We start from the raw sequence: 25,465 nt of genomic DNA on the forward strand, positions 1-25,465 counted from the left end.
TGTCTATGCAAAAAAGATTTCCCAAAACTAGCTGGGTATGCTGGCATACACCTGTGGTCCCAGCTACTCCGGAGGCTGAAGTGGGAGGATCGCTTGGGCCCAGGAGGTTGAGGCTACAGTGAGCCATAATCATGCCTGCACTCCAGTCTGGGCAACAGAATGAAACCTTGTCTCAAAAATAAATAAAAAAATAAAGATTTCCCCTCCCCTTATGTTATTTCAGTAGTATATTTTCTCAAATGTAGAATTCCTCAAAAAGAATGCTTTACCAATTTTGTTGCTTTTATAGCATAGATGAAAGGTTGCTTTCTAAAATGATTGTACTCATTTATAATGTAGATATTTCCCCATAGCCCTATCAAATTTGGTTTTAATTCTAATTTAATTTTGTTAGTATAGGAATAAGATACTACTATATATATATACATATAGGAAGTTGGTGGGTTTTTTTGTTTTGTGTTTTGTGTTTTTCTTTTTTGGAGACTGAGTCTGTCTCTGATGCCCAGGCTGGAGTGCAGTGGCACAATCTCAGCTCACTGCAATCTCTGCCTCTTGGGTTTAAGCAATTCTCATACCTCAGCCTCCTGAGTAGCTGGGACCACAGGAACGTACCACCATGCCTGGCTAAATTTTTTGTATCTTTAGTAGAGACAGGGTGTCATTGTGTTGGCCAGACTGATCTCGAACTCCTGGCCTCCAGTGATCTGCTTGCCTCGGCCTCCCAAAGTGCTGGGATTGCAGGTGTGAGCCACCCCGCCTAGCCACATATAGGAAGTTTAATTTGCATTTTATAATGGTGAAAGTTAACATTTTTCTATATATTTGTTAACTGTTTCTTTTTGCATGATTGGTCTATGTGTATCCTTTGACTACTTGGCTAGCAGAAAGTCACCATCTTTATCTGTTTTGCTGCTGTTCACTTTCTCTTGATGGCACCAGTCTATCTCCTTTATTAGTTTCTTTCGTTCCTAGTATTCTATGGTTTAGCCTTTTATTACAGTGTTTAAACTACTAACTATTGGATGAATCTTCTGCTGCCACTCCTTATCAACTCTCATAGTTCTAGCTTTCCTCATCTGTTACTATAAATTGGTCTCACAGTTTTCTCTTCTATAGTATTTTTCTCTTCTGTGATTGAAGTTGGTTTTGAAAGTTGTTTTTTTTTATAGATGCAATTTATGGAAATAATAGGAAAAGAATTGTTTTTATCTTTGTAATTTCTGTTATCTCAATTAGCTTTATCAGTATTATCTAACTCCTATTACAAGTTCAAGTATTTTAAAAGTTTTGATAGTGAGCTATTTGTATGCTCTGTTTTTTCCAGCCCACTCTCCCCTGCTAACTGAATGTTTTATCTTTCTTATGTATGTGTCAACTTCTGGACAACTTTGAGAATCCAATCCAGGGTAATATAATCTAAAAGAATGACTTTGTAATTTAGTTTTCAGTGTGGACAGCAGATCAAGGAATTGAGAGCACAACATGAAGAAAATATTAAAAAGTTAGCAGACCAGTTTTTACAGGAACAAAAGGTAAATTTTTAAAATATACTTAAATCCAAACATTTTTGTTATAAATCATGGTAATTTAGAAATTAAAATTGTAATTTTGTCACAAAACATTATATTTTAAGTTTTCCAGCCAGCCTAATTCCAAAAGTGATTTACAATGGCTTTATTTCTGAGTAAATTAAACATTTACAAAAATATAATCTTAATTCTTAAAACTGGTCAGGCACGGTGGTTCACGCCTGTAATCCCAGCACTTTGGGAGGCTGAGGTGGGCGGCTCATTTGAGGTCAGGCGTTCAAGATCAGCCTGGCCAACATGGGGAAACCCCATCTCTACTAAAAATACAAAATATAGCCAGGCCTGGTGGTGCATGCCTGTAATCTCAGCTGCTCAGGAGGCTGAGGCAGGAGAACCGCTTGAGCCCGGGAGATGGAGGAGGTTACAATGAGCCAAGATCGCACCACTGCACTCCAGCCTGGGTGACAGAGTGAGACTCTGTTTCAAAAAAAAAAAAAAAAATTAAATTAATTTTGAACCAAAATATCCATCTTTTTAAAAAAAAAATTTTGTTGTTAATATATTTCTCAGATTGTAAAGTGGGCAGCTTTTTTACTGAAAATTCACTACTTCCTTTTTTATGCATTTGAGAAATAGAAAAAAAGAAACGCTTTTTCCTTTATTATCAGTCTCTGTTATTCTGACACCCTTTCCTAAAGCACAGAAATGAGACACTAGCCACTACAACCAATTTGATTCATACTTTTTTTTGGGGGGGGCAAATTCTTTTATTAATTCATTTTAAGTTAATATGTATTATGAAGATTCTTTTAGCAATAGAGGAAATTGTCTGAAGATTACTGGTTATTAAGGACATGATTCATTTTTTTTTTTTTTTTTTGAGACGGAGTCTCGCTCTGTCGCCCAGGCTAGAGTGCAGTGGCGTGATCTCGGCTCACTGCCAGCTCCACCTCCTGGGTTCATGCCATTCTCCTGCCTCAGCCTCCCGAGTAGCTCGGACTACAGGCGCCTGCCACCACGCCTGGCTAATTTTTTGTATTTTTAGTAGAGACAGGGTTTCACCATGTTAGCGAGGATGGTCTCGATCTCCTGACCTTGTGATCTGCCCGCCTCGGCCTCCCAAAGTGCTGAGATTACAGGCGTGAGCCACTGCGCCTGGCCGATTCATTTTTTTATACCCTGTAATCTTACCTGACTAGGCATGATTTTTATGAACTCTTGTGATTTAAAGGAAAATAAGATTTAATAGTGAAAAGTATTTGTTTTGCTCTTTGGTAGCATCTCAACTAAAGGACTAGAAGTTAAGGATATCAGGTTTTCATTTTTAGCTTTTTCACAATTTTATAGTAGGATATAGAGGGTGTCATTTCTTTCTCCATTTCATTTTTTGAATCTACAAAGTGGAATACCTGCTGCCTATCTGCAGTCTACTTTGAAGAGGTGTTTAAGGATGGATTGGTGGACGAAGGCAGGCCTGAGTGAGCTACCATAGTAGAGGCATTGAGGGCAACCGAAAGGTATTATTGAGACACTGGAGGGTCAAAAGAACATAATGGAACACAAAAGGAAGGGGAAGAGAGGTTTGCTATTGCAATTGTGTCATTATAAGCGTAGTATATAAATAATGGGATAAGTTTGCTCTCTTCTATTCTCTTTTTTTTTTTTGAGACGGCGTCTCACTCTGTCGCCCAGGCTGGAGTGCAGTGGCACGATCTCAGCTCACTGCAAGTTCTGCCTCCCAGGTTCACGCCACTCTCCTGCCTCAGCCTCCCGAGTAGCTGGGACTACAGGCACCTGCCACCACACCCAGCTAATTTTTTGTATTTTTAGTAGAGACGGGGTTTCACCATGTTAGCCAGGATGGTCTCGATCTCCTGACGTCGTGATCCGCCCGCCTTGCCTCCTCCCAAAGTGCTGGGATTACAGGAGTGAGCCACCACACCCGGCTGCTCTCTTCTATTCTCTTAAGGAATACAGATGAGAGCTTTCCCTTTTTTTCCAAGCCAGTGTAATTCTCTTTCTGTTCTTCTATACTAGGCTATTTTTATGTTATTAATTAACTAATGCTTCTCCAATTCTTCCTTGCCATTATCCTACCCTAAATGGAAAAGGCATGGCAGGAATTGAGGTGCCCAGAGAACTTCTCCTTTCTGGGTAGCACATCAGCCCTTACCCTTTAGATCAGCTACCTAATTCTACTCCCCACCCTTCATTTCCTGTTCTTTAACTACTACAGCAAGTTGGTTCTGTGCAATTTGAGTTTTTATAGAGACAAATCCAATGTTAGCTATATGAAATAAGCATGAATTGTATTCAGGGCTTTATCTTTTTGTTTGTTAATTTTAAAATTAATTAACCAGCCACATGTCTATCATAGAAATGACTCTGGAAAAGAAGTCAGCAAACTATAGGCCGCAGGCTGAATTCAGCTTGCTGCCTGTTTTTGTACTGTTTAGAGGCCAAAAGTGGTTTTCACATTTTCAAATGGTTGAAAAAAATCAAGAGAAAATTATCTTAGTACTTGGGAAAATTATAAGAAATTTATATTTTGGTGTTCATACATAAAATTTTATTGAGACACAGCCATGCTTATTTGTTTACTGCGTTCATGCTATAAGGCCAGAGAAACTCTCATAGCCCAGAGAAGACTAAGGAAACCTGAGGACTTAAATGCAGTGTAGTAGCCAGGGGCAGTGGCTCACGCCTGTAATCCCACCACTCTGGGAGGCCAAGGTGGGTGGATCACGAGGTCAGGAGTTTGAGACCAACCTGGCCAACATGGTGAAACCCCATCTCTACTAAAAATACAAAAAGTTATCCAGGCATGGTGGCTGGCACCTGTAATCCCAGCTACTCAGGAGGCTGAGGCAGGAGAATCCTTTGAAATGGGGAAGTGGGGGTTGCAGTGAGCCAGTACTGCACCACTGCACTCCAGCCTGGCAACAGAACGAGACTCCATCTCAAAAATTAAAAAATTAAAAAATTAAAATAAATGCAGTGTAGTATCCTGAATTGGATCCTGAAACAGAAAAAGGGCTTAGTGGAAAAACTGGTGAAATCTAAGTAAGTCTGGAGTTTAGGTACTAATAATATACTGATTTTCTTTTTTAGTTTTACAAATGTATCATGGTAATTATGGATGGTAGGTTAACAGGATTTTAACATTAGGGAAAACTGGGTAAGGGGTGATTACTTTTCTGTAAATCTAAAATTATTTCAGAATAAGAAATTTATTTGAAAAACAATCAGGAGGCCCCCTAACCAAATCACAAACATTGCATCTAGAAAAGCATCTTATTTTATTAATATTAATATTGTCCATTCATAGAAAGGTACTGTCAATAATGCATTAAAGATACAACATCTTTGTTAACTATTTTCAATGGAAAAGTATTTTTGAACAGTAGCTTGTTGACTTTTAATTTTGTTCAATATTTGTCTTATCCACATCTGCAAAAGAGTGAAGAGTACTATAGCAATAGCCTTATGAGATAGCATTATAGTGAAGATGCACAGAGATGCAAGCTGGCTGCTCAGGTTGTACCTCATGGATTTTCTCACCCTTGGTGTTTATATTGACATGTTCAAAAATTTCGGTTTATCATTTCATTCATCAATGATTAAACTATCAGAATTGATTATAGCTTACCAACTTACAGGAATGTGGGATTTGGAGTCAGAAAGACTGTGGTTAGAATTCCTTCTTCACAATTCTCTAGTTTAGTGACTTTGGACAAAACTGCTTAATTTTTTTTTTTTTTTTCTGAGACGGAGTCTTGCTTTGTCACCCAAGCTGGAGTGCAGTGGCCCGATCTCGGCTCACTGTAACTTCTGCCTCCCGGGTTCAAGCGATTCTCCTGCCTCAGCCTCCTGAGTAGCTGGGATTACAGGCGTGCACCACCATGCCCTACTAATTTTTAGATTTTTAGTAGAGACGGGGTTTCACTACGTTGGTCCGGCTGATCTCAAACTCCTGACTTCATGATCCACCCGCCCCTGCCTCCCAAAGTGGTGGGATTACAGGCATGAACCACTGTGCCTGGCCCAAACTACTTAACTTTTTTTTTTTTTTAATGGAGTGTTGCACTGTTGCCCAGGCTGGAGCGCAGTGGCGTGATCTCGGCTCACTGCAAGCTCCGCCTCCTGGGTTCACGCCATCCTCCTGCCTCAGGCCCCTGAGTAACTAGGACTACAGGCACCCGCCACTACACCCGGCTAATTTTTTGTATTTTTTAGTAGAGTTGGGGTTTTACCGTGTTAGCCAGGATGGTCTCGATCTCCTGACCTCATGATCCGCCCACCTCGGCCTCCCAAAGTGCTGGGATTACAGGCAAGAGCCACCGCGCCTGGCCCAAACTGCTTAACTTTTTAATACCTCAGTTTTGTTTTTCTCAAAACTATTAATTTTATTTCTACTAGAGGACAGCTATGAAGGCAATTTGGAAACTATGAAGCACGATGCAAATATTTATTGTTGATTTTACCTGCCAGGACACTGGAATACCTACACCTAATTGTCAGAGTACTCTTTCTCCTTTATTGTGACACACTCTTAAGATTTGGCTCTTGTGGCCGGGCATGGTGGCTCACGCCTGTAATCCCAGCACTTTGGGAGGCCAAGGTGGGCGGATCACAAGGTCAGGAGATCGAGACCATCCTGGCTAACACGGTGAAACCCCATCTCTACTAAAAATACAAAAAATTAGCTGGGCGTGGTGGTGGGCGCCTGTAGTCCCAGTTACTTGGGAGGCTAAGGCAGGAGAATGGCATGAACCCAGGAGGCAGAGCTTGGAGTGAGCCGAGATCGCGCCACTGCACTCCAGCCTGGGCGACAGAGCAAGGACTCTGTCTCAAAAATAAATAAATAAATTAATTAAATTAAAAAAAAAAAGATTTGGCTCTTGTTTTTCTAGATTCCATATAGATTTTTTCGTACTATTTTTATAACATTACTAAGAATTATATTTCATACTGCTTTAGAGTTTACAAAGCATTTATAGCTGCATTAAATGTTGACTAGAGGAACCTATATATGGCATCCCAAGCTTGTGTTCTTGAATCCTTGCTGCTCCCAATTTTCCATGGAGGCAAACTTAATACTGGTCCACCAAGAGAATTGAGTTAGGCCTAACCATATACCTGAAGATTCACATTTCCAAGAAGATGCTAGGTTAGGAACAGGTTGGAGGAAGCACTGACCTGTTTATTGTCCTGCCATTACTTGCTGTGCTTTGGTGGCCAGCACACTTAGGAAGAAGATTGCCTGTTTTTCACCCTTGCTCTTGAAGAAGCACCTGTGTACCAGTCTCCTCCTTTCTGCCATCCTGCTTGGTTCTAACATATGCTTACAGAGAACCCACCCTGCCCATAGCACCCAGGAAGATGCCCAATTGTAGGCCATCAGGGCAACCTATAGTACTCAGCAGGCTGTCTTGCAGAATCACACACCTCAGCATAGCCAAGCAGAGTCACCTCTGCCTACCAAATCATTCATTTACTGTAGCTAGAGATTTTCAAAAGTGTTAATTCTTTGACTTTTTATCAGGTATAAAAATCACACAGAAAATAATGTATCCTGCATCTCCAGTTGTTCATTATTTGAACCCATGGTATATGTTTTACAAGATGAACTGTTTCAGAACATTTAATTAATAGTTGTGTCGGTGGTTTAACAATTTGAACTGAAAAACACTTATTGTTACCAAATCTTTATCTAACAGCAAGAGGCCCACAAGATTCAATCAAATGATGGAAAAGAATTGGATATAAACGATCAAGTAGTACCTAAAAATATTCCAAAAGTAGCTGAGAATGTTGCAGATAAGAATGAAGAACCCTCAAGCAATCATATTCCACATGGGAAAGGTATTATTGTTATTATTCTTTTGTTTTGTATTAATAGGATATTGACTTTTTCTTCCCGTTTTGAAGTGAATATTTTCAATCATAAAGAAAATTGTTTGATTTTAGTTCACACATGATTAAGTGTCTGCATTGTTTCAAATTTGGATCGTTTGATAGAAGAGAAAAAAGAGTAAGTTATTTTAGAGTTACAGCTATGTCCAAAGCAAGATATAAAGATGTTCAGTTGATGCAGCTTATTACTTTTAGAAACTGATTGTTATATTCCTTCAAAACATTTTCAAATTATGTAAGAAAAATGATAGAATTCTATCTTTTTGTTACTTGGGCAGAACAAATCAAAAGAGGTGGTGATGCAGGGATGCCTGGAATAGAAGAGAATGACCTAGCAAAAGTTGATGATCTTCCCCCTGGTAAGTAAAAATTGTTAGAGAATTCAACTAAAGTGATGATAATACATTTCATGTGACCCCATTCTCTTTTTGGGTAACACTTGGAAAAGTCACAGATATCTGGATGATTGATATTTCTACTTAATTAAGTACCCATTAATTGTCAGGACTTTTTTTGGATCCAACTTTTATAAATTTTTTTGCTAAGATGTATAAAATACTTGTTTTTGCCTTGATAAGAATCACCTATATTTGAATCTTTTCTTCGCGACTCAGAGTTTTTGCTTATGACAGTTGTACTATATAGAGTCATTTATGTTTACTAAAAGTATGCATGGCTCTTTTCTTTCCTACCAAATGTGCCCATATTCCTGTGTTGTTGGTGTGCTTTAATATGGCATAGTAATACCCTAATAAGAGTTATTTAATTATTTAGTTTTGAGGGCTTGGCTTGTCCTTTTAGTGAATTACCCCACACTTTCGGATAGTTTGTTTAACATTTTTTTTTCTTCTTTTCTGGCCACTTCTGTTCATTGTATGTCTCTTTCCTCCTTAATGTGTCTGCTTCTTATCCATTTTCACTTGAAGTCCTGATCCCACTTGCTGCTATCCTAATCCCCTTCATTTTTTTCCTTCATGTGTCTTCTTTGTTTTTCTTGCCATATCTATGTTTCTTGGCTGTTAATGGTACTCCTCCCTGCTGACTCCAATTATTATGGTAGAAAAATAAGAAATTAACAGCATGCCTCTGCTGCTTTTGGCTGATTTTATTTCTTCTCAGCCTCAGTAATTACTTCTGTGATTATAGCTAGTTGTACATGACTGAAATTGCTGAATGTTTAGATCAAATAAATGAAATATTTGTCCTTTCATTGATATAGTTTTATTGTCTTCTCAAATTCTTATGGGTTTCCAATTCATAGTGATTTCCCCTAAAATAAAGGTAAGGACAAAAGCAATAACATAAATTTGAAAATAAAGAATCAGAATTAGCAAGCTTTGTTTGTAAGACAATGAAGTAATCCAGTGATTTTTTAAAATTAATTAATTAATTAATTTTGAGATGCAGTCTCTCTCTGTTGCCCAGGCTGGAGTGCGGTGGCGCCATCTTGGCTCCCTGCAACCTCAGCTTCCCAGATTCAAGCATTTCTCCTGCCTCATCCTCCTGAGTAGCTGGGATTACAGGTGTGTGCCACCAAGCTCAGCTAATTTTTGTATTTTCAGTAGAGACGAGGTTTCACCATGTTGGCCAGCTGGTCTCAAACTCCTAACCTCAAGTGATTCTCCCACCTTGGCCTCCCAAAGTGCTGGGATTACAAGCATGAGCCACCAAGCCTGGCCTCTTTTTAAAATTTTGAGACAGGGTCTCACTCTGTCACCCATGCTGGAGTGCAGTGGTGCAGTCATGGCTCACTGCAGTCTTGATCTCCTGGGCGCAAGCTATCCACCCACCTCAGCTTCCTGAATAACTGAGACTACAGGTGTGTGCCATCATGCCCAGCTAATTTTATTTTTTATTTTCTTTATTTTTTTTTTTTTTGTGATATGGGATCTCGCTCTGTCACCCAGGCCAGAGTGCAGTGGCATGATCGCAGCTCACTGCAGCCTTGATCTCCTGGGCATAAGCGATCTTCCCACCTCCTCCTGAGTAGCAGGGACTACAGGCATGTGCCACCACACCTGACTAATTTTTATAGTTTTTTTGTAGAGATAAGTTTTCACCATGTTGCCCAGGCTAGTCTCGAACTCCTAGCCTTAAGCGATCTGCCTGCCTTGGCCTCCCAAAATGCAGGGATTACAGACATCAACTACCATGCCCAGCCTATTTTCTTTATTTTTTTGTAGAGACAAGGTCTCACCATGTTGCCCAGGCTGGTCTCGAACTCCTAGCCTTAAGTGATCTGCCTGCCTTGGCCTCCCAAAATGCAGGGATTACAGGCATCAGCTACCATGCCCAGCCTGTTTTCTTTATTTTTTTGTAGAGACGAGGTCTCACCATGTTGCCCAGACTAATCTCAAACTCCTGGGCTTACGTGATCCTCCCACTTCAGACTCCCAAAGTGCTGGGATTACAACCATGGGTCACTGCACCCAGCCAAAAAATATATCTAGAGAGAGCCAAAAATTACATATATTTTTTTCAGAGACAGGGTCTCGTTCTGTTGCCCAGGCTAGAGTGCAGTGATCATAGTTGATGGTGGCCTGAAACTCCTAGGCTCAAGCCATCCTCCCACCTCAGCCTCCTAGGACTACAGGCACACGCCACCACACCTGGCTAATATTTTTATTTCTGTAGAGACGGTGCCTCACTGTTGCCCAGGCTACTCTTTAACTCCAGTCTTCAAGCAATAGTCCCGCCTCAGCCTCTCAAAGCACTGGGATTATAGGCGGGAGCTGTGGTGCCTAGCTGTAATTCAGTGATTTTTAAAGTGTGGTCTTTGCGTCAGCAGTACCAGCATTACCCAGGAACTTGTTAGACACGCAAATTCTTAGGTCTCATTCCAGACCTGCTTAATCAGAAATTTTGGAATGGAGCCCAGCAATTTGTTTTAAAAAGCTCTCCTAGTGATTTTGATCTATGCTAAAATTTGAGAACCACTGACTTAGATATTAATTTAAAGAAATGTTCAGAGCAGGAACTCTGTATTCTTCTAAATTTTTGTAGCACTTACTCTAGTCCTAGACACAGTTGAGTTTTAGGTTGATTAATCTATTTTACATTGTGCTTGTATATTTTAAAAACTATACCCAAAGTTTTGTCAAGGACATACTGCTGGTTTCTGATACATAGAAGCACTCTATTCAGATATGAGCAACAGTTGGCTACCTGCATACATGTATTTTTCATGTAATATACCTGCAAAATGTATTATTTGTATTTAAATATATATAATTTTTAACCTCTATTATTTATTTCCACATACTTTTCTCTTTTTTTTTTTTTTTTTTTTTTTTGAGACAGAGTCTTACTCTGTAGCCCAGGCTGGAGTGCAGTGATGCGATCTTGGCTCACTGCAAGCTTCGCCTCCCAGGTTCACGCCATTCTCCTGCCTCAGCCTCCCAAGTAGCTGGGACTACAGGTGCCCACCATCACATCCAGCTAATTTTTTGTATTTCTAGCAGAGACAGGGTTTCACCATGTTAGCCAGGATGGTCTCGATCTCCCGACCTTGTGATCCGCCCGCCTCAGTCTCCCAAAATGCTGGGATTACAGGCGTAAGCCACCATGCCCGGCCTATTTCCACATACTTTTCAAGTTAAAATTTTATCATTATTACTCTAAATGTGTAATGTCTCCATTTATTTTCTCATTGGTCATAATTTATTACCCAGTCACCAGGAAATTCCAGTGTTTAGGGTAAAATGAAATGGGAATACAAGAGATCTTAGAGATCTTGTCTTGACCATATCATACAGTTGGTTTTCAAATGTCTTTCATACATGAACCACTCCAGCAGGATAGAAATCTTATCTCGCCTCTTCTGCTTTCTTAATAATAATTTTTAAAAAGTACACAACAATTTTATTAGATTTTTTTTTTTTTTTTTTTTTTTGAGACCAAGTTTCACTCTGTCGCCCAGCCTGGAGTGCAGTGGCGCGATCTTGGCTCACTGCATCCTCTGCCTCCCGGGTTTAAGCAGTTCTCTGCCTTAGCCTCCTGAGTAGCTGGGATTACAGCGCCCACCACCATGCCCGGCTAATTTTTTTTGTATTTTTAGTAGAGACGGGGTTTCACCATCTTGGTCAGGCTGATCCTGAACTCCTGACCTCATGATCCACCCACCTCGGCCTTCCAAAGTGCTGGGATTACAGGCGTGAGCCACCGCGCCTGGCCAATTTTATTAGATTTTATAAGAATGAATAGTGCTACTTTTGATGAGATGCCAACAAATTCATATCTGATTTTTACAACGTGAACTTGCCATATGCAACTTACATGGTTGCAGCACTATAATTTGGAACTGGGAAAAACACCAAGTGTATTAACATTTTGTGTAAATTGATCGTTAATGTAAAAAATGTCTCCATATGCAGACATTTTCTACACTGTCATGGCATATTAAAGGCCTTCCTCTGGATTAAGTTTTTTTTTTACTTTTATTTTTATTTATTTATATTTTTTGGGACAGGGTCTTGCTCTGTCACCTAGGCTGGAGTGCAGTGGCATGATCATGGCTCACTGAAGCCTTGACCTCCTGGGCTCAAGTGGTACTCCCCACATTGGCTCCCGAGTAGCTGGGACTACAGGCATGTGCCACCACACCCAGCTAATTTTGTTGTTGTTGTTGTTGTTTGTAGAGACAGGGTGTCGCTATGTTATCCAGGCTGATCTCAAACTCCTAGGCTCAAGCAGTCCTCCCACCTCAGCCTCCCAAAGCACTGTAACTACAGGTGTGAGCCACCATGCCTGGCCTGGATTAATATTTGAAGCTCTTTAAACTATTGGTGCTTTGCTTTGATAATCATTTTTCATAGCAATTATCCTTAATTATTTGAGGAAGTATTTTGAGTGTAAAGATTATTTTGAAATGGTAACTAGTAGAAGGAAACTTTGAGCTCTGTGATCATTCGGACGCAAACACGAAGGAAAGCCATTTCATATCTTTGTATCTTGAGCTCCCTACATGCTGCCTTGCATATAGCAGGGTCCCAGTAAATGTGTATGGTTGAATTATCAGGCTATCTTTAATGATGAGACAATGGTCTCTGGAGTCAAATTGCCTAGATTCAAACCTTTGGTTCTTATCTTTTAACAATTATGTGACCATTTTTTTGCCCTTATATGTAAAATAGAATAATAACAATTCCAGCCTGACAGGAATGTTGTGAAATTTAAATGTAAAACACTTAGAACAGTGCCTGGCACATAGCAAGTGCTATATAAATCTTAGTTTCTGTTGGCCGGGTGCAGTGGCTCATGCCTGTAATCTCAGCACTTTGGGAGGCTGAGGCAGGTAGATCACTTGACGTCAGGAGTTCAAGACCCCCTGGCCAACATGGTGAAACCCCATCTCTGCTAAAAATACAAAAATTAGCTGGGTGTGGTGGCGGGCACCTGTAGTCCCAGCTACTCGGGAGGCTGAGGCAGGAGAATCGCTAGAATCCAGAAGGCAGAGGTTGCAGTGAGCGAAAATCACGCCTCTGCACTCCAACCTGGGAGACAGAGCAAGACTCTGTCTCAAAAAAAAAAAAAAAAAAAAAACTTAGCTGTTGTTGTTATTATTATTTCATGTAATTATAGCCCCATTTTTAATCTCTTTGCCACTCCTTTTCCTCAGTTTTGTCTTTTTCTTCCTGAAGTAGAGTATGCCAAAATTCTTAATGTCAATGCAAGTTCTGGTGTATATGTGGTGTCCTATTAGCTATAGAGGCAGTAACCCCAAAGAGGAAGCAGAGAAAAGAACATATCCTGGCTGGGCATAGTGGCTCATACCTGTAATCCCAGCACTTTAGGAGGCTGAGGCGGGCTGATCACTTGAGGCCAGAAGTTTGAGACCAGCCTGGCCAACATGGTGAAACCTTGTCTCTGCTAAAAATATAAAATTAGCTGGGCATGATGGCACACACCTGTAATTCCAGCTACTTGGGAGGCTGAGGCAGGAGAATCCCTTGAGCCCAGGAGGCAGAGCTGCAGTGAACTGAGATCACGCCACTACACTCCAGCCTGAACAACAGAGTGAGACTCTGTCTCAAAAAAAAAAAAGAAAGAAAGAAAAAGAAAAAAATATATCCTTGTAATTTAAAAATGGACTGTTATATGTACTGACAGTTTTGTTTAAGATAGCTAGGACCATACTAGAAATTACGGTAGAGCAATGCGAAACTATCTTTAAATATACCTCTGAGGCCGGGCACAGTGGCTCACGTCTGTAATCTTAGCTGAGATTACAGCTGGATAGGCTGAGACGGGAGAGTTGCTTGAGCCCAGGAGTTTGAGACCAGCCTGAGCAACATGATGAAACCCTATGTCTACAAGAAATAGAAAAATTAGTCAGTCATGGTGGCGCACGCCTGTAGTCTCAGCTACTCAGGAGGCCAAGGTGGGAGAACTGCTTGAGCCCAGGAGGCGGAGGCTGCAGTGAGCAGAGATCACACCACTGCATTCCAGCCTGATGTCACAGCGAGACCCTGAATCCAAAAAAAAAAAAAATTTATATATGTGTGTATATATATATATACACCTCTGAAACAGTCAAGGGTTATAGAGCATGTGCCTAGGGTTAGCATTTTGTTTCAGCTTCTCAGCTCCCAAAGCCATACAGTGAAACCTTACTGGGTTTTGTTTGTTTTTAATGTTTGATTTGGAACTAATCACCAAGACTTTACAGGAGCTTTATGATTTAATGAATTACCTTCTTGACCTGGATACTTACCTATATGCTGATTTAGATAACTGTAATGTTAGGCAGTTACATATTTATATCAGTAGTTTTTAAACTTTTAAAATCTTTTTGTTATTTATTATTTTTTATTTTTAGAGACAGGATCTTATTCTGTCATCCAGGCTGGAGTACAGTGGCATGGTCATAGCTTACTGCAGCCTCAAACTCCTAGACCCAAGTAATCCTTCTGCCTCACCTTCTAGAGGGGCTGCGATTACAGGCTTGTGCCACCACATGCAAAACTTATTTATTTATTTATTTATTTATTTATTTATTTATTTATTTTTAATTAATTTTTTTTTTTTTGAGTCGGAGTGTCGTTCTGTCGCCCAGGCTGGAGTGCAGTGGCGTGATCTTGGCTCACTGCAAGCTGTGCCTCCCGGGTTCATGCCATTCTCTTGCCTCAGCCTCCTGAGTAGCTGGGACTACAGGCACCCGCCACAAGTAGCTGGGACTACAGGCACCCGCCACCACGCCTGGATAATTTTTTTTTTGTTTTTAGTAGAGACGGGGTTTCACCATATTAGCCAGGATGGTCTCGATCTCCTGACCTCGTGATCTGCCCGCCTCGGCCTCCCAAAGTGCTGGGATTACAGGCGTGAGCCACCGTGCCAGGCCTATTTTTTTATTTTTTGAGATGGAGTTTCGCTCTTGTAGCCAAGGCTGGAGTGCGTAGTGCGATCTCAGCTCACTGCAACTGCCGCCTCCCAGGTTCAAGCAATTCTCCTGCTGCAGCCTCCTGAGTAGCTGGGATTACAGGTGCCCACCACCACATCCAGCTAATTTTTTTTTTTGAGACAGAGTCTCACTCTGTCGCCCAGGCTGGTGTGCAGTGGCGCGATCTCAGCCCACTGCAAGCTCTGCCTCCCGGGTTCATGCCATTCTGCTGCCTCAGCCTCTGAGCAGCTGGGACTACAGGCGCCCGCCACCACGCCCAGCTAATTTTTTGTATTTTAGTAGAGACGGGGTTTCGACTGTATTGCCCAGGCTGGTCTCGAACTCCTGAGCTCAGGTAATCCGTCCGCCTTGGCCTCCCAAAGTGCTAGGATTACAGGTGTAAGGCACTGCGCCCAGCCTTTCTTCTTGATATTTAGGAGTTCTTTAACAGTATGCAATGCAAATATCTTCCTTGTATTATACCTATAAACAAAGAGGAAAATCGTATTTCTTTCTTGGAAACTTTTTTAGCTTTAAAAATCCAATCAGTCCCAGTAAAAATGTAAAAATTACCCCTATTGACTTACTTTGGGGGAACCCTCTATAGGTATAAAGACATTTATGTACCTGAGCAATTGAAAGTTATTTTCCTAATTAATAACTTGGAAAGAAAAAAATTACTCCTCTTGGTTCTTATTTTTCTTTATTTTTATTTTTTTTTCTATCAACAGCATCCAGGAAAAGCTTTTAGGTTTTTTGTGTGTGTGTGTGCGTGTGAGACAGAGTCTCGCTCTGTTGTCCAGGCTGAAGTATAGTAGCGTGATCTCGGCTCACTGCAACCTGCGCCTCCTGGGTTCAAGCAATTCTCCTGTCTCAGCCTCCCAAGTAGCTGAGATTACAGGCGCCCGCCACCATGCCTGGCTAATTTTTTGTATTTTTAGTAGAGATGGGGTTTCAACATGTTGGCCAGGCTGGTCTTGAACTCCTGACCTCAGGTCATCCACCCGCCTCGGCCTCCCAAAGTTCTGGGATTACAGGTGTGAGCCACAGCACCTGGCCAGGCTTTTAGTTTTTAAATATTAGGTAGAGGTAATCTATTTGTAAGATAACAGATTTTCTAGAACAGAGGCTTCGAATGGTGGTTGCATATTGGAATCACTGGGGAGCTTGAAAAAAAAAAAAAGATACTGATGCCTAAATTCTATTCCAGAGATTTTATTATATTTGGTCTGGGGTTTGACTTGGGCATTGAAGGTTTAAATGGTCACTAGGTGATTACATTATGTAGCTAAGGCAGAAAAACCTTTACTCTAGACAGATTCTCTAGATCTATACTGTATTAATGCAGTAGCCAGCCACTGGTCGCATGTGGCTATTTACATTTAAATTCATTACATTTAGGTAAAATTAAATTCAGTTTCTTAGTCAAACTAGCTACACTTAAAGTGCTTACTTAGTAGTTACCTGTGGCTAAAGGCAACTGTGTTGGACAGCACCAATTCAGAACATTTTCATTATTGTAGAAAGTTCTGTTGGATAGTACTGCTCTAGATTGAAACCAGTAATAGTGGTTTTATGGGGCAGAAGATTGGGACAGGGATGAAAAGGTGACTTGCTTTTCATTATATAATCTTCTGAACTTTTAAATTTTTGTATAATACTAACAAACTACCTATTCGAAAAAATCATTATTTAAAAAATTTAAAGAGAGGCTAGGTGTAGTGGCTCACGCCTGTAATCCCAACACTTTGGGAAGCCTAGGCGAGAGGATTGCTTGAGGCCAGGAGTTCGAGGCCTGGGCAACATAACAAGACCTCATGTCTTAGGAAAAAAAAAATTTGGCTAGGAATAGTGGCACACACCTGTAGTCCTAGCTACTTGGGAAGCTGAGGTGGGAGGATCACCTGAGCCCAGGAGTTCGAGATTGCAGTGAGCTGTGATTGATTGCACCACTGTACTCCAGTCTGGGTGACAGAGAGAGACCCTGTCTAAAAAAAAAAAGAGAGAGAGAGAGAGAGGAGGCAGAGCGAGATAGCTGAATAGAAGCCTCCACTGATTGTCCTCCCTGCAGTAGCACCAAATTTGACAACTGTCTACACAGAAAAGTACCTTCATGAGAACCAAAAATCAGGTGAGCAATCACAGTACCTGGTTTTAACTTAATATTGTTAAAAGGGGCATGGAAGGAGTAGGAAAGACAGTCTTGAATTGAAGACACCACCCCCCAACCCCTGCAGTGGCCTTGTGGCATGGAGAGAGAATCTGTACACTTTCAGTAGTGAGAGTGCAGTAATTGTGAGACTTTGCATTGGAACTTAGTGCTGCCAGCACTGAGCAGAACTCAGCCAATGCCCACAGAGGAAGCCTGTGGACTAACCCTAGTCAGAAGGGAAATTTTCTCTCCCAGCAAGCAGAACTTGAGTTTTGGCTAGCCTTGCCACCGCGAGCTAGAGTGCTTTGGGGTCTTAAATGAACTAGAAAAGCAGTCTAGGCTAGAAGGACTACAACCCCCAGGCAAGTACTAGAGTAGTGCTGGGATCAGAGCCAGTGGTCTTGTGGGGGCACACAACCTAGTGAGACCACAGCCAGAGTGACTAAGGAAGTGCTTGTGTCACCCCTTCCACACAGTGCCAGCCAGTGCAGCTTGCCAGTACAAAAGAGACCCCTTCCTTCTGTTTGCGGACAGGAAAGGGAAGAGTAAAGAGGACTTCGTTTTGCAACTTGAATACCAGCTCAGTCACAGTCATCTAGGGTACCAAGTAGAGTTGTGAGACCCCTATTCCAGGCCCTAGATGCCTATAGTGTCTAGACACAGTCAGCGCCAGAAGGGAACCTCCTGCCTTAAAGGGAAGGACCTAGTCCTGGCAAGATTCATCACCTGCTAACTAAAGAGCCCTTGGGCCCTGAATAATCAGCAGTGGTAACCAGATAGTAGATGCCATGGCCTTGAGTGAGACTCTGAGAAATGCTGGCTTCAGGTGTGACCCAGCAGTAGCGACTACAAGTAAAGACTCTGCTTAACAAAAGGAGAGGGAAGAATAAAGGAGATTATGTCTTGCAGCATAGATTTGAACTTGGTCATAGTTGAGAAGAGTACCAAATGGGCTCTTAGGGTCCCTAATTCCAGGCCTTAGCTCCTGGATGGTATTTCTGGACCTACACTATGCTAGAAGGGAGCCTGTTGCTCTGAAGGGTGAGTCCCAGACCTGGCAGTGTTCACAAGATGACTGAAGAGCCCTTGGGTCTTAAGTGAACATTGTCGATACCCTGGCAGTACTCCCCATGGGCCTGTGGTGGTGGTGGACACAGGGAGAGATTCTGTTTTGGTGCCAAACTTACTGCAGTAGAAAGAATACCAGGTAGATTTCTAACATTTCCAATTCTAGGCCCTGGTTCCAAGACATCATCTCTGAACCTGCTGGGGGAATTTGCCACCCTGAAAGGAAGGACACAAGCCCAGCTGGCTTCATCATCTGCTGATTGTGGAGCTCTAGGGCCTTGAGCAAACGTAGGTGGTAGCCAGGTAGTGGTTACAGCAGGCCTTGGTGAGACCCAGTGCTGTATTGGCTTCAGGTCTAACCCAGCACAGTTCTAATGGTGGTGCCACAGGGGTACATGCCTAGAGCAATCAGACGAAAGAAAGAAAGAAAGGTGACCGGGTGTGGTGGCTCACGCCTGTAATCCCAGCATTTTGGGAGGCCGAGTCGGGTGGATCATGAGGTCAGGAGATCGAGACCATCCTGGCTAACATGGTGAAACCCCATCTCTACTAAAAATAACAAAAAATTAGCCAGGTGTGGTGGCGGGCGCCTGTAGTCCCAGCTACTCAGGAGGCTGAGGCAGGAGAATGGCGTGAACCCGGGAGGTGCAGCTTGCAGTGAGCTGAGATCGCGCCGCTACACTCCAGCCTGGGCAACAAAGCAAGACTCTGTCTCAAAAAAAAAAACCACAAACAAACAAATAAAGGACATCAAAATTGGAAAGGAAGAAGTCAAATTATCCTTGTTTGCAGGTGATGTTATATTTGGAAAAACCTAAACACTCCACCAAAAAACTATTAGAACTGATAAATTCAGTAAAGTTGCAGCATACTAAATCAACATACAGAAATCAGTAGCATTTCTATATGCCAACGGCGAATAATCTGAAAAAGAAATCAGGAACATAATCCCATTTACAATAGCTACAAATAAAATACCTAGGAATTAACTTTACCAAAGAAATGAAAGATCTTTACAATGAAAACTATAAAACATTGGTGAAAGAAATTGAAGAGGACACACACACAAAAAGGAAAGATATTCCATGTTCATAGATTGGAAGAATCAATATTGTTAAAATGTTCATACTACCCAAAGCAGTCACAGATTCAATGCAATCCCTATCAAGATATGGCATTCTTCCCAGAAATGGAAAAAACAATCCTAAAATTTATATGAAATCATAAAAGGCCTAGAATATAAATAGCCAAAGCTATCCTGAGAAAAAAGAACAAAATAGGGAGAATCACATAACCTGACTTCAAATTATACTACAGAGCCATAGTAACCAAAACAGCGTGGTACTGGCATAAAAACAGACACACAGACCAATGAAACAGAATAGAGAACCTAGAAACAGTTCATACATCTACAGTGAACTCATTTTTGACAAAGGTGCCAAGAATATGCATTGGGGAAAGGACAGTCTCTTCATTAGATGGTGCTGGGGAAGCTGAATATCCATACACAGAAGATCGAAACTAGCTCCCTGTCTCTCACCACATACAAAAGTCAAATCAAAATGAATTTACGACTTAAATCTAAGACCTGAACTATGAAACTACTAAAAACAACATTGGGGAAAATCCCTGGGACATCATACTGGGCAAAGATTTCTTGAGTAAAACCCCACAAACACAGGCAACCAAAGAAAAGATGGATGGATGGGATGACATCAAGTTAAAAAAGCTCTGCACAGCAGAGGAAACAATCAGAAAAGTGAAGAGTGGCCAGGTGCAGTGGCTCACACCTTTAATCCTAGTACTTTGGGAGGCTGGCAGATCACCTGAGGTCAGAAGTTTGAGACCAGCCTGGCCAACATGGTGAAACCCCGTCTCTGCTAAAAATACAAAAATTACCTGGGCATAGTGGCAGGCACCTGTAATCCCCACTACTCAGGAGGCTGAGGCAGGAGAATCACTTGGACCTGGGAGGCAGAGGTTGCAGTGAGCCCAGATCACGCCATTTTACTCCAGCCTGGGCAACAAGAGCAAAACTCCGTCTCAAAAAAAAAAAAAAAAGAAAGAAAGAAAAGAAAAGAAAAGTGAAGAGGCAACCCACAGAATGGGAGAAGATATTTGCAAACTATCTATCTGACGAGAGATAAATAATCAGACTATATAAGGAGCTCAAACAACCATATAGGAAAAAAAAACTTATAATTCAGTTAGAAAATAGACAAAAGGTCTGAATAGACCTATGTCAAAAGAAGACATACAAATGGCAAAGCAGATATATGAAAAAGTGCTCAATATCATTGGTCATCAAAGAACTGTAAATCAAAACTATAATGAGATATGACTTTAGCCCATTTAAAATGGATTGTATCCAAAAGACAGGCAATAACAAATGCTAACAAGGATATGGAGAAAAGTGAACCCTCATACACTGTTGGTGGGAATGTGAATTAGTTCAGCCACTATGAAGAACAGTTTGGAGTTCCTCAAGAAACTAAAAATAGAGCTACCATATGATCTAGCCATTCCACTGCTAGGTATATACTTAAGAGAAAGGATATGACCTGGCATTCATATGCAGAAAAAAATATATATAGAAAGAAAATCAGTATATTAAAGAGATATTTGCATTCTCTTGTTTATTGCACTATTCACAGTAGCCAGGATTTGGAAGCAACCTAAGTGTTCATCAACAGATGATAGATAAGGAAAATGTGGTATATATACACATTGGAGTACTATTTAGCCATAAAAAAGAATGAGATCCTGTCATTTGCAACAACATGGATGGAACTATGGTCATTATGTTAGGTGAAATAAGCCAGACACAGAAAGACAAACTTCACATATCCTCACTTATTTGTGGTGGGAACTAAAAATTAAAATAGTTGAATTCATGGAAATAGAGAGTAGAATAATGGTTACCAGAGGCTGTGAAGCTTATTGGGGAAGGGGAAGGGGGAAGTGTGGATGGTTAATTGGTACAAAAAATAGGAAGAATGAACAAGATCTAGTATTTGATAGCACAGCAGAGTGACTAAATAATAGTTTAATTCTATGTTTTTAAATACCTGAAAGAATATAATTGGGTTTTAACACAAAAGATAATGCTTGAGGTGATGGATGCCCCATTTACCCTGGTGTGATTATTACATGTTGTATGCCTGTATCAAAATATCTCCTGTACCTCATAAATATATACACCTACCGTGTACCCACAAAAATTAGAAGAAGAAAATGTGAGTAATGCATTTCCTCAAAAAATTATAGGTAATTAGTATTAATCCACTGTATGTAATTGACATCTATCAACCACTTCATCTAACAACAACAGGTACTTATTCTTCTCAAGCTGTCATGGAACACTCACCAAGATAGACCATAAAACAGGAATTGAACAATGAGAACACATGGACACAGGAAGGGGAACATCACACACCGGGGCCTGTTGTGAGGTGAGGGGAGGGGGGAAAGATAGCATTAGGAGATATACCTAATGCTAAATGACAAGTTAATGGGTGCAGCACACCAACATGGCACATGTATACGTATGTAACAGACCTGCACATTGTGCACATGTACCCTAAAACTTAAAGTATAATAATAAAAAAATAAAAATAAATAAATAAAATGAGACAGCAACCACAAAAAAAAAATACTTAAACAGGTTTTAAAAAATATTAATCACATAATGTCTACTCTCAGACCTCAGTGGAATTAAACTGAAAATCAGTAGAGAAAGATAGGCTCTCTGCTCCTTCTATGTGATAAAGGACTGCATCTCATGCAGCACCAGACATGTCCCTGAGACAGTTGGTGAAATTGAAGGTTGTAGTAAACACATTTGGCTGTACTGGGCATCTGGTCAAATGGGCTGCTTTTAACTCTGGCAAAGTGGATATTGTCATCATCAGTGACCCCTTCATTGACTCCAGCTACATGGTCTACATGTTCCAGTATGATTCCACCAGTGGCAAGCTCCACAGCACTGTCAAGGCTGAGAATCAGAAGTTTGTCATCAGTGGAAATCCTATCTCCATCTTCCAGGAGCAAGATACCACCAAAATCAAATGTGGTGATGCTGGCACTGGTTGTGTTGTGGAGTCAACTGGTGTCTTCACTATCTTGTATATGGCTGGGGCGCACTTAGAGGAGAGAGCCAAAGAGTCATCATCCCTGCTGCCTTTGACCCCCTGTTTGATGGGCGTGAACCATGAGAAGTAAGAAAGCAACCTCACAATCATCAGCATTGCCTCCCGCACCACCAACTGCTTAGCATTCTCTGACCAAGATCATCCATGACAGCTCTGGCATCATGGAGGGACTCATGACCACAGTCCCTGCCATCACTGCCACCTAGGAGACCTATGGATGGCTCTTCTGGGAAACTGTGACGTCATGGTTGTGGGGCTCTCCAGAACATTATTCCTGCATCTACGGGAACTTCCACGGCTGTGGGCAAGGACATCCCCGAGTTGAATGGGGATATCACTGGCATGGCCTTCCTCGTCCCTACCACCAATATGTCAATTGTGGACCTGACCTGCTGAATGGAGTAACCTGCCAAATATGATGACTTCAAGAAGATGGTGAAGCAGGCATCAGAAGGCCCTTCGAGGGCACACTGGGCTACACTGAACACCAAGTTGTCCGCTGTGACTTTAACAGTGACACTGCCTCTTCCACTTTTAATTCTGGGGCTAGCATTGCCCTCAGCAACCATTTTGTCAAGTTAATTTCCTGATATGACAATTAGTTTTACTACAGCAACGGGGTGGTAGACCTCATGGTCCACATGGCCTCCAAGGAATAACAGCCCTCCAGACCACCAGCCCTAGTGAGAGCACGAGAGAAAAAGAGAGGCTCTCAGCTGCTGAGGAGTCCCTGCCACACTCCGTCCCCCACCACACCAAGAATCTCCCCTCCACCACAGTTTTCATGCCATGACCCCTGAAGAATGGGAGGGGTCTAGAAAGCCCCCACCTTGTCATGTACCATCAATAAAGTCTTCTGTACTCAGCCAAAAATAAAATAATAGAAAACTGGAAAATCCCAAAATACGTGGAGTTTAAACAACTATTTCTGAATAATGCATGGATCAAAGAAGAAATCTCAGGAGAAATTTAAAAATATTTTGAACTAAATGAAAATGAAAACACTACTTATCAAAATTTATAGGATGCAGTGAAAGTCATGCTTAGAGGGAAATGTATAGCAGTGAATGCATATGTTAGAAAAGTAGAAAGGTCTAAAATCAATAATGTAAGTTTCCACCCTAGGAAATTGAAAAAAAAAGGCAAATTAAATCCAAAGTAAGCAGAAGAAAAGACATAATAAAAAATTAGAACAGAAGTCAATAAAATTAAAAACAGGAAATCAGTAGAGAAAATCAATGAAACCAATAGCTAGTTCTTTGACAGTATTAATAAAAATGCATAAGCCTCTAGCAAGGCTAAGAGAAAGAGAGGACACAGATTACTTCCGTCAGAAATGAAAGAGGGTTATCACTACAGATCCCATGGACACTAAAAGGAAAATAAAGGAATACTATGAACAACTCTGTGCCTACCAATTTGATAACCTAGATGAACTAGACCACTTCCTTGATAGACACACTCTGCCAGCTCTACAAAAAGATAATCTGAATACATTTATATATATTAAATAAATTGAATCAATAATAACCTTCCAAAGCAGGAAGCACCAGGTACAGATGGGTTTGCTGGTGAATTCTACCAAACATTTAAGAAGAAACTATACCCCTTATCTACAGTCTCTTTCAGAAGATAGAAGCAGAGGGAATACTTCCTAATTCATTCTATGATGCCATTGTTATGCCAGTACCAAAACCAGAGAAAGACACTACTACAGACCAATGTCTCTCGTGATCTTAAATGAGACAAAACTACAGACCAATATCTCTCTTGATCTTATATGCAAAAATTCTCAATGAAATATTAGCAAATTGAATCCAACAATGTATACAAGAATTACAGGCCAGGCACAGTGGCTCATGCCTGTAATCCTAGCACTTTGGGAGGCCAAGGTGGGCAGATTGCTTGAGCTCAGTCTGAGCAACATGGCAAAAACCCATCTCTATAAAAAAATACAAAAACTAGCCAGGTGTGGTGGCACACCCCTGTGGTCCCAGCTACTCAGGAGGTTGAGTTGGTAGGATTGCTTGAGCCCAGGAGGTCGAGGCCACAGTAAGCCAAGATCACATCATTGCCTAGGTGACAGCAAGACCCTGTCCCCACCACCACCCCCCCCACCAAAAAAAAAGAAAAAGAAAAAAGTGTATCACAAGCAAGTGGGATTTATCCCAGGTATGCAAATCTGGTTTAATATTAAAAAATCAAGTAATGTAATTCATCATATTAGCAGGCTAAAAAAAAATCACATGATTATATCAGTGAATACAGAAAAAGCATTTGGCAAAATCCAAAACTCATTCATGATAAAAACACAATTAACTAGGAATATAGGGAAACTTTCTCAACTTGATACAGAATATCTACAAAAAAATCTACAACTAACAACATACCTAGTGATGAGAAACTAGAAGTTTTCCTACTAACGTCATGAACAAGGCAAGGATGTGCCTTCTCACCACTCCTTTTTAATATTATACTGGAAGTCTTAGCTAGTGTAATAAGGCAAAAAGGGAAATAAAAGGTAAACACGTTGGGAAGGAAGAAATAAAACTCTTTGTTCGCAGATGTCATTATCTTATATGTAGAAAACCCAAGAGAACTGACAAAAACGCTCCTGGAACTAGTAAGTGATTATAGAAAGGTTGCAGGATATAAGGTTAATATACAAAAGTTAATCACTTTTCCATATACCAGCAGTCAACAAATAGAATTTGAAATTAAAAATTCAATACCATTTATATTAGTACTCTCAAAATTCGATTATTTAGGTATAAATTTAATAAAATGTGTGAAAGGTCTATATAAGGAAAACTACAGAACTCTAAGGAATGAAATCAAAGAAGAATTAAATAAATGGAGAGCTATTGAGTTTCATGGATAGGAAGACTCAGTATTGTCAAAATGTCAGTTCCTCAGAGTATGATTTATAGATTGATATGATCCAAGTCAAAATCCCAGGAAGTTATTTTGTGGATATTGACAAACTGATTCCAAAGTTTATATAGAGAGGAGGCATGCCAGGCACTGTGGCTCATGCCTGTAATCCCAGCACTTTGGGAGGCCAAGGCAGGCAGATCACTTGAGGCCAGGAGTTTGAGACCAGCCTGGCCAACATGGCAAAACCCTGTCTCTACTGAAAATACAAAAATTAGCTGGGTGTGGTGGCGCACATCCGTAATCCCAGCTACTCAGAAGGCTAAGGCATGAGAGTCACTTGAACCCAAGAGGCAGAGGTTGCAGTGAGCCAAGAGCACTTCACTTCACTGCACTC

At 40.9% G+C, this 25,465-nt stretch overlaps 1 protein-coding gene across 1 annotated transcript in view; it reads left to right on the forward strand.

The window, feature by feature from the left end:
• GOLM2 (golgi membrane protein 2) overlaps positions 1–25,465 on the forward strand; it is a gene marked incomplete at its 5' end in the record, with an annotated part of 117,949 nt that overhangs the window by 40,511 nt on the left and 51,973 nt on the right. The window contains 3 exon segments of the mRNA NM_001133187.1: positions 1,442–1,532; positions 7,250–7,394; positions 7,724–7,804. Of these exon segments, the coding sequence (NP_001126659.1) occupies positions 1,442–1,532; positions 7,250–7,394; positions 7,724–7,804 (317 nt within the window).

Source organism: Pongo abelii, chromosome 16, assembly GCF_028885655.2.
Source record: "Pongo abelii isolate AG06213 chromosome 16, NHGRI_mPonAbe1-v2.0_pri, whole genome shotgun sequence".
Taxonomy (NCBI): domain Eukaryota; kingdom Metazoa; phylum Chordata; class Mammalia; order Primates; family Hominidae; genus Pongo; species Pongo abelii.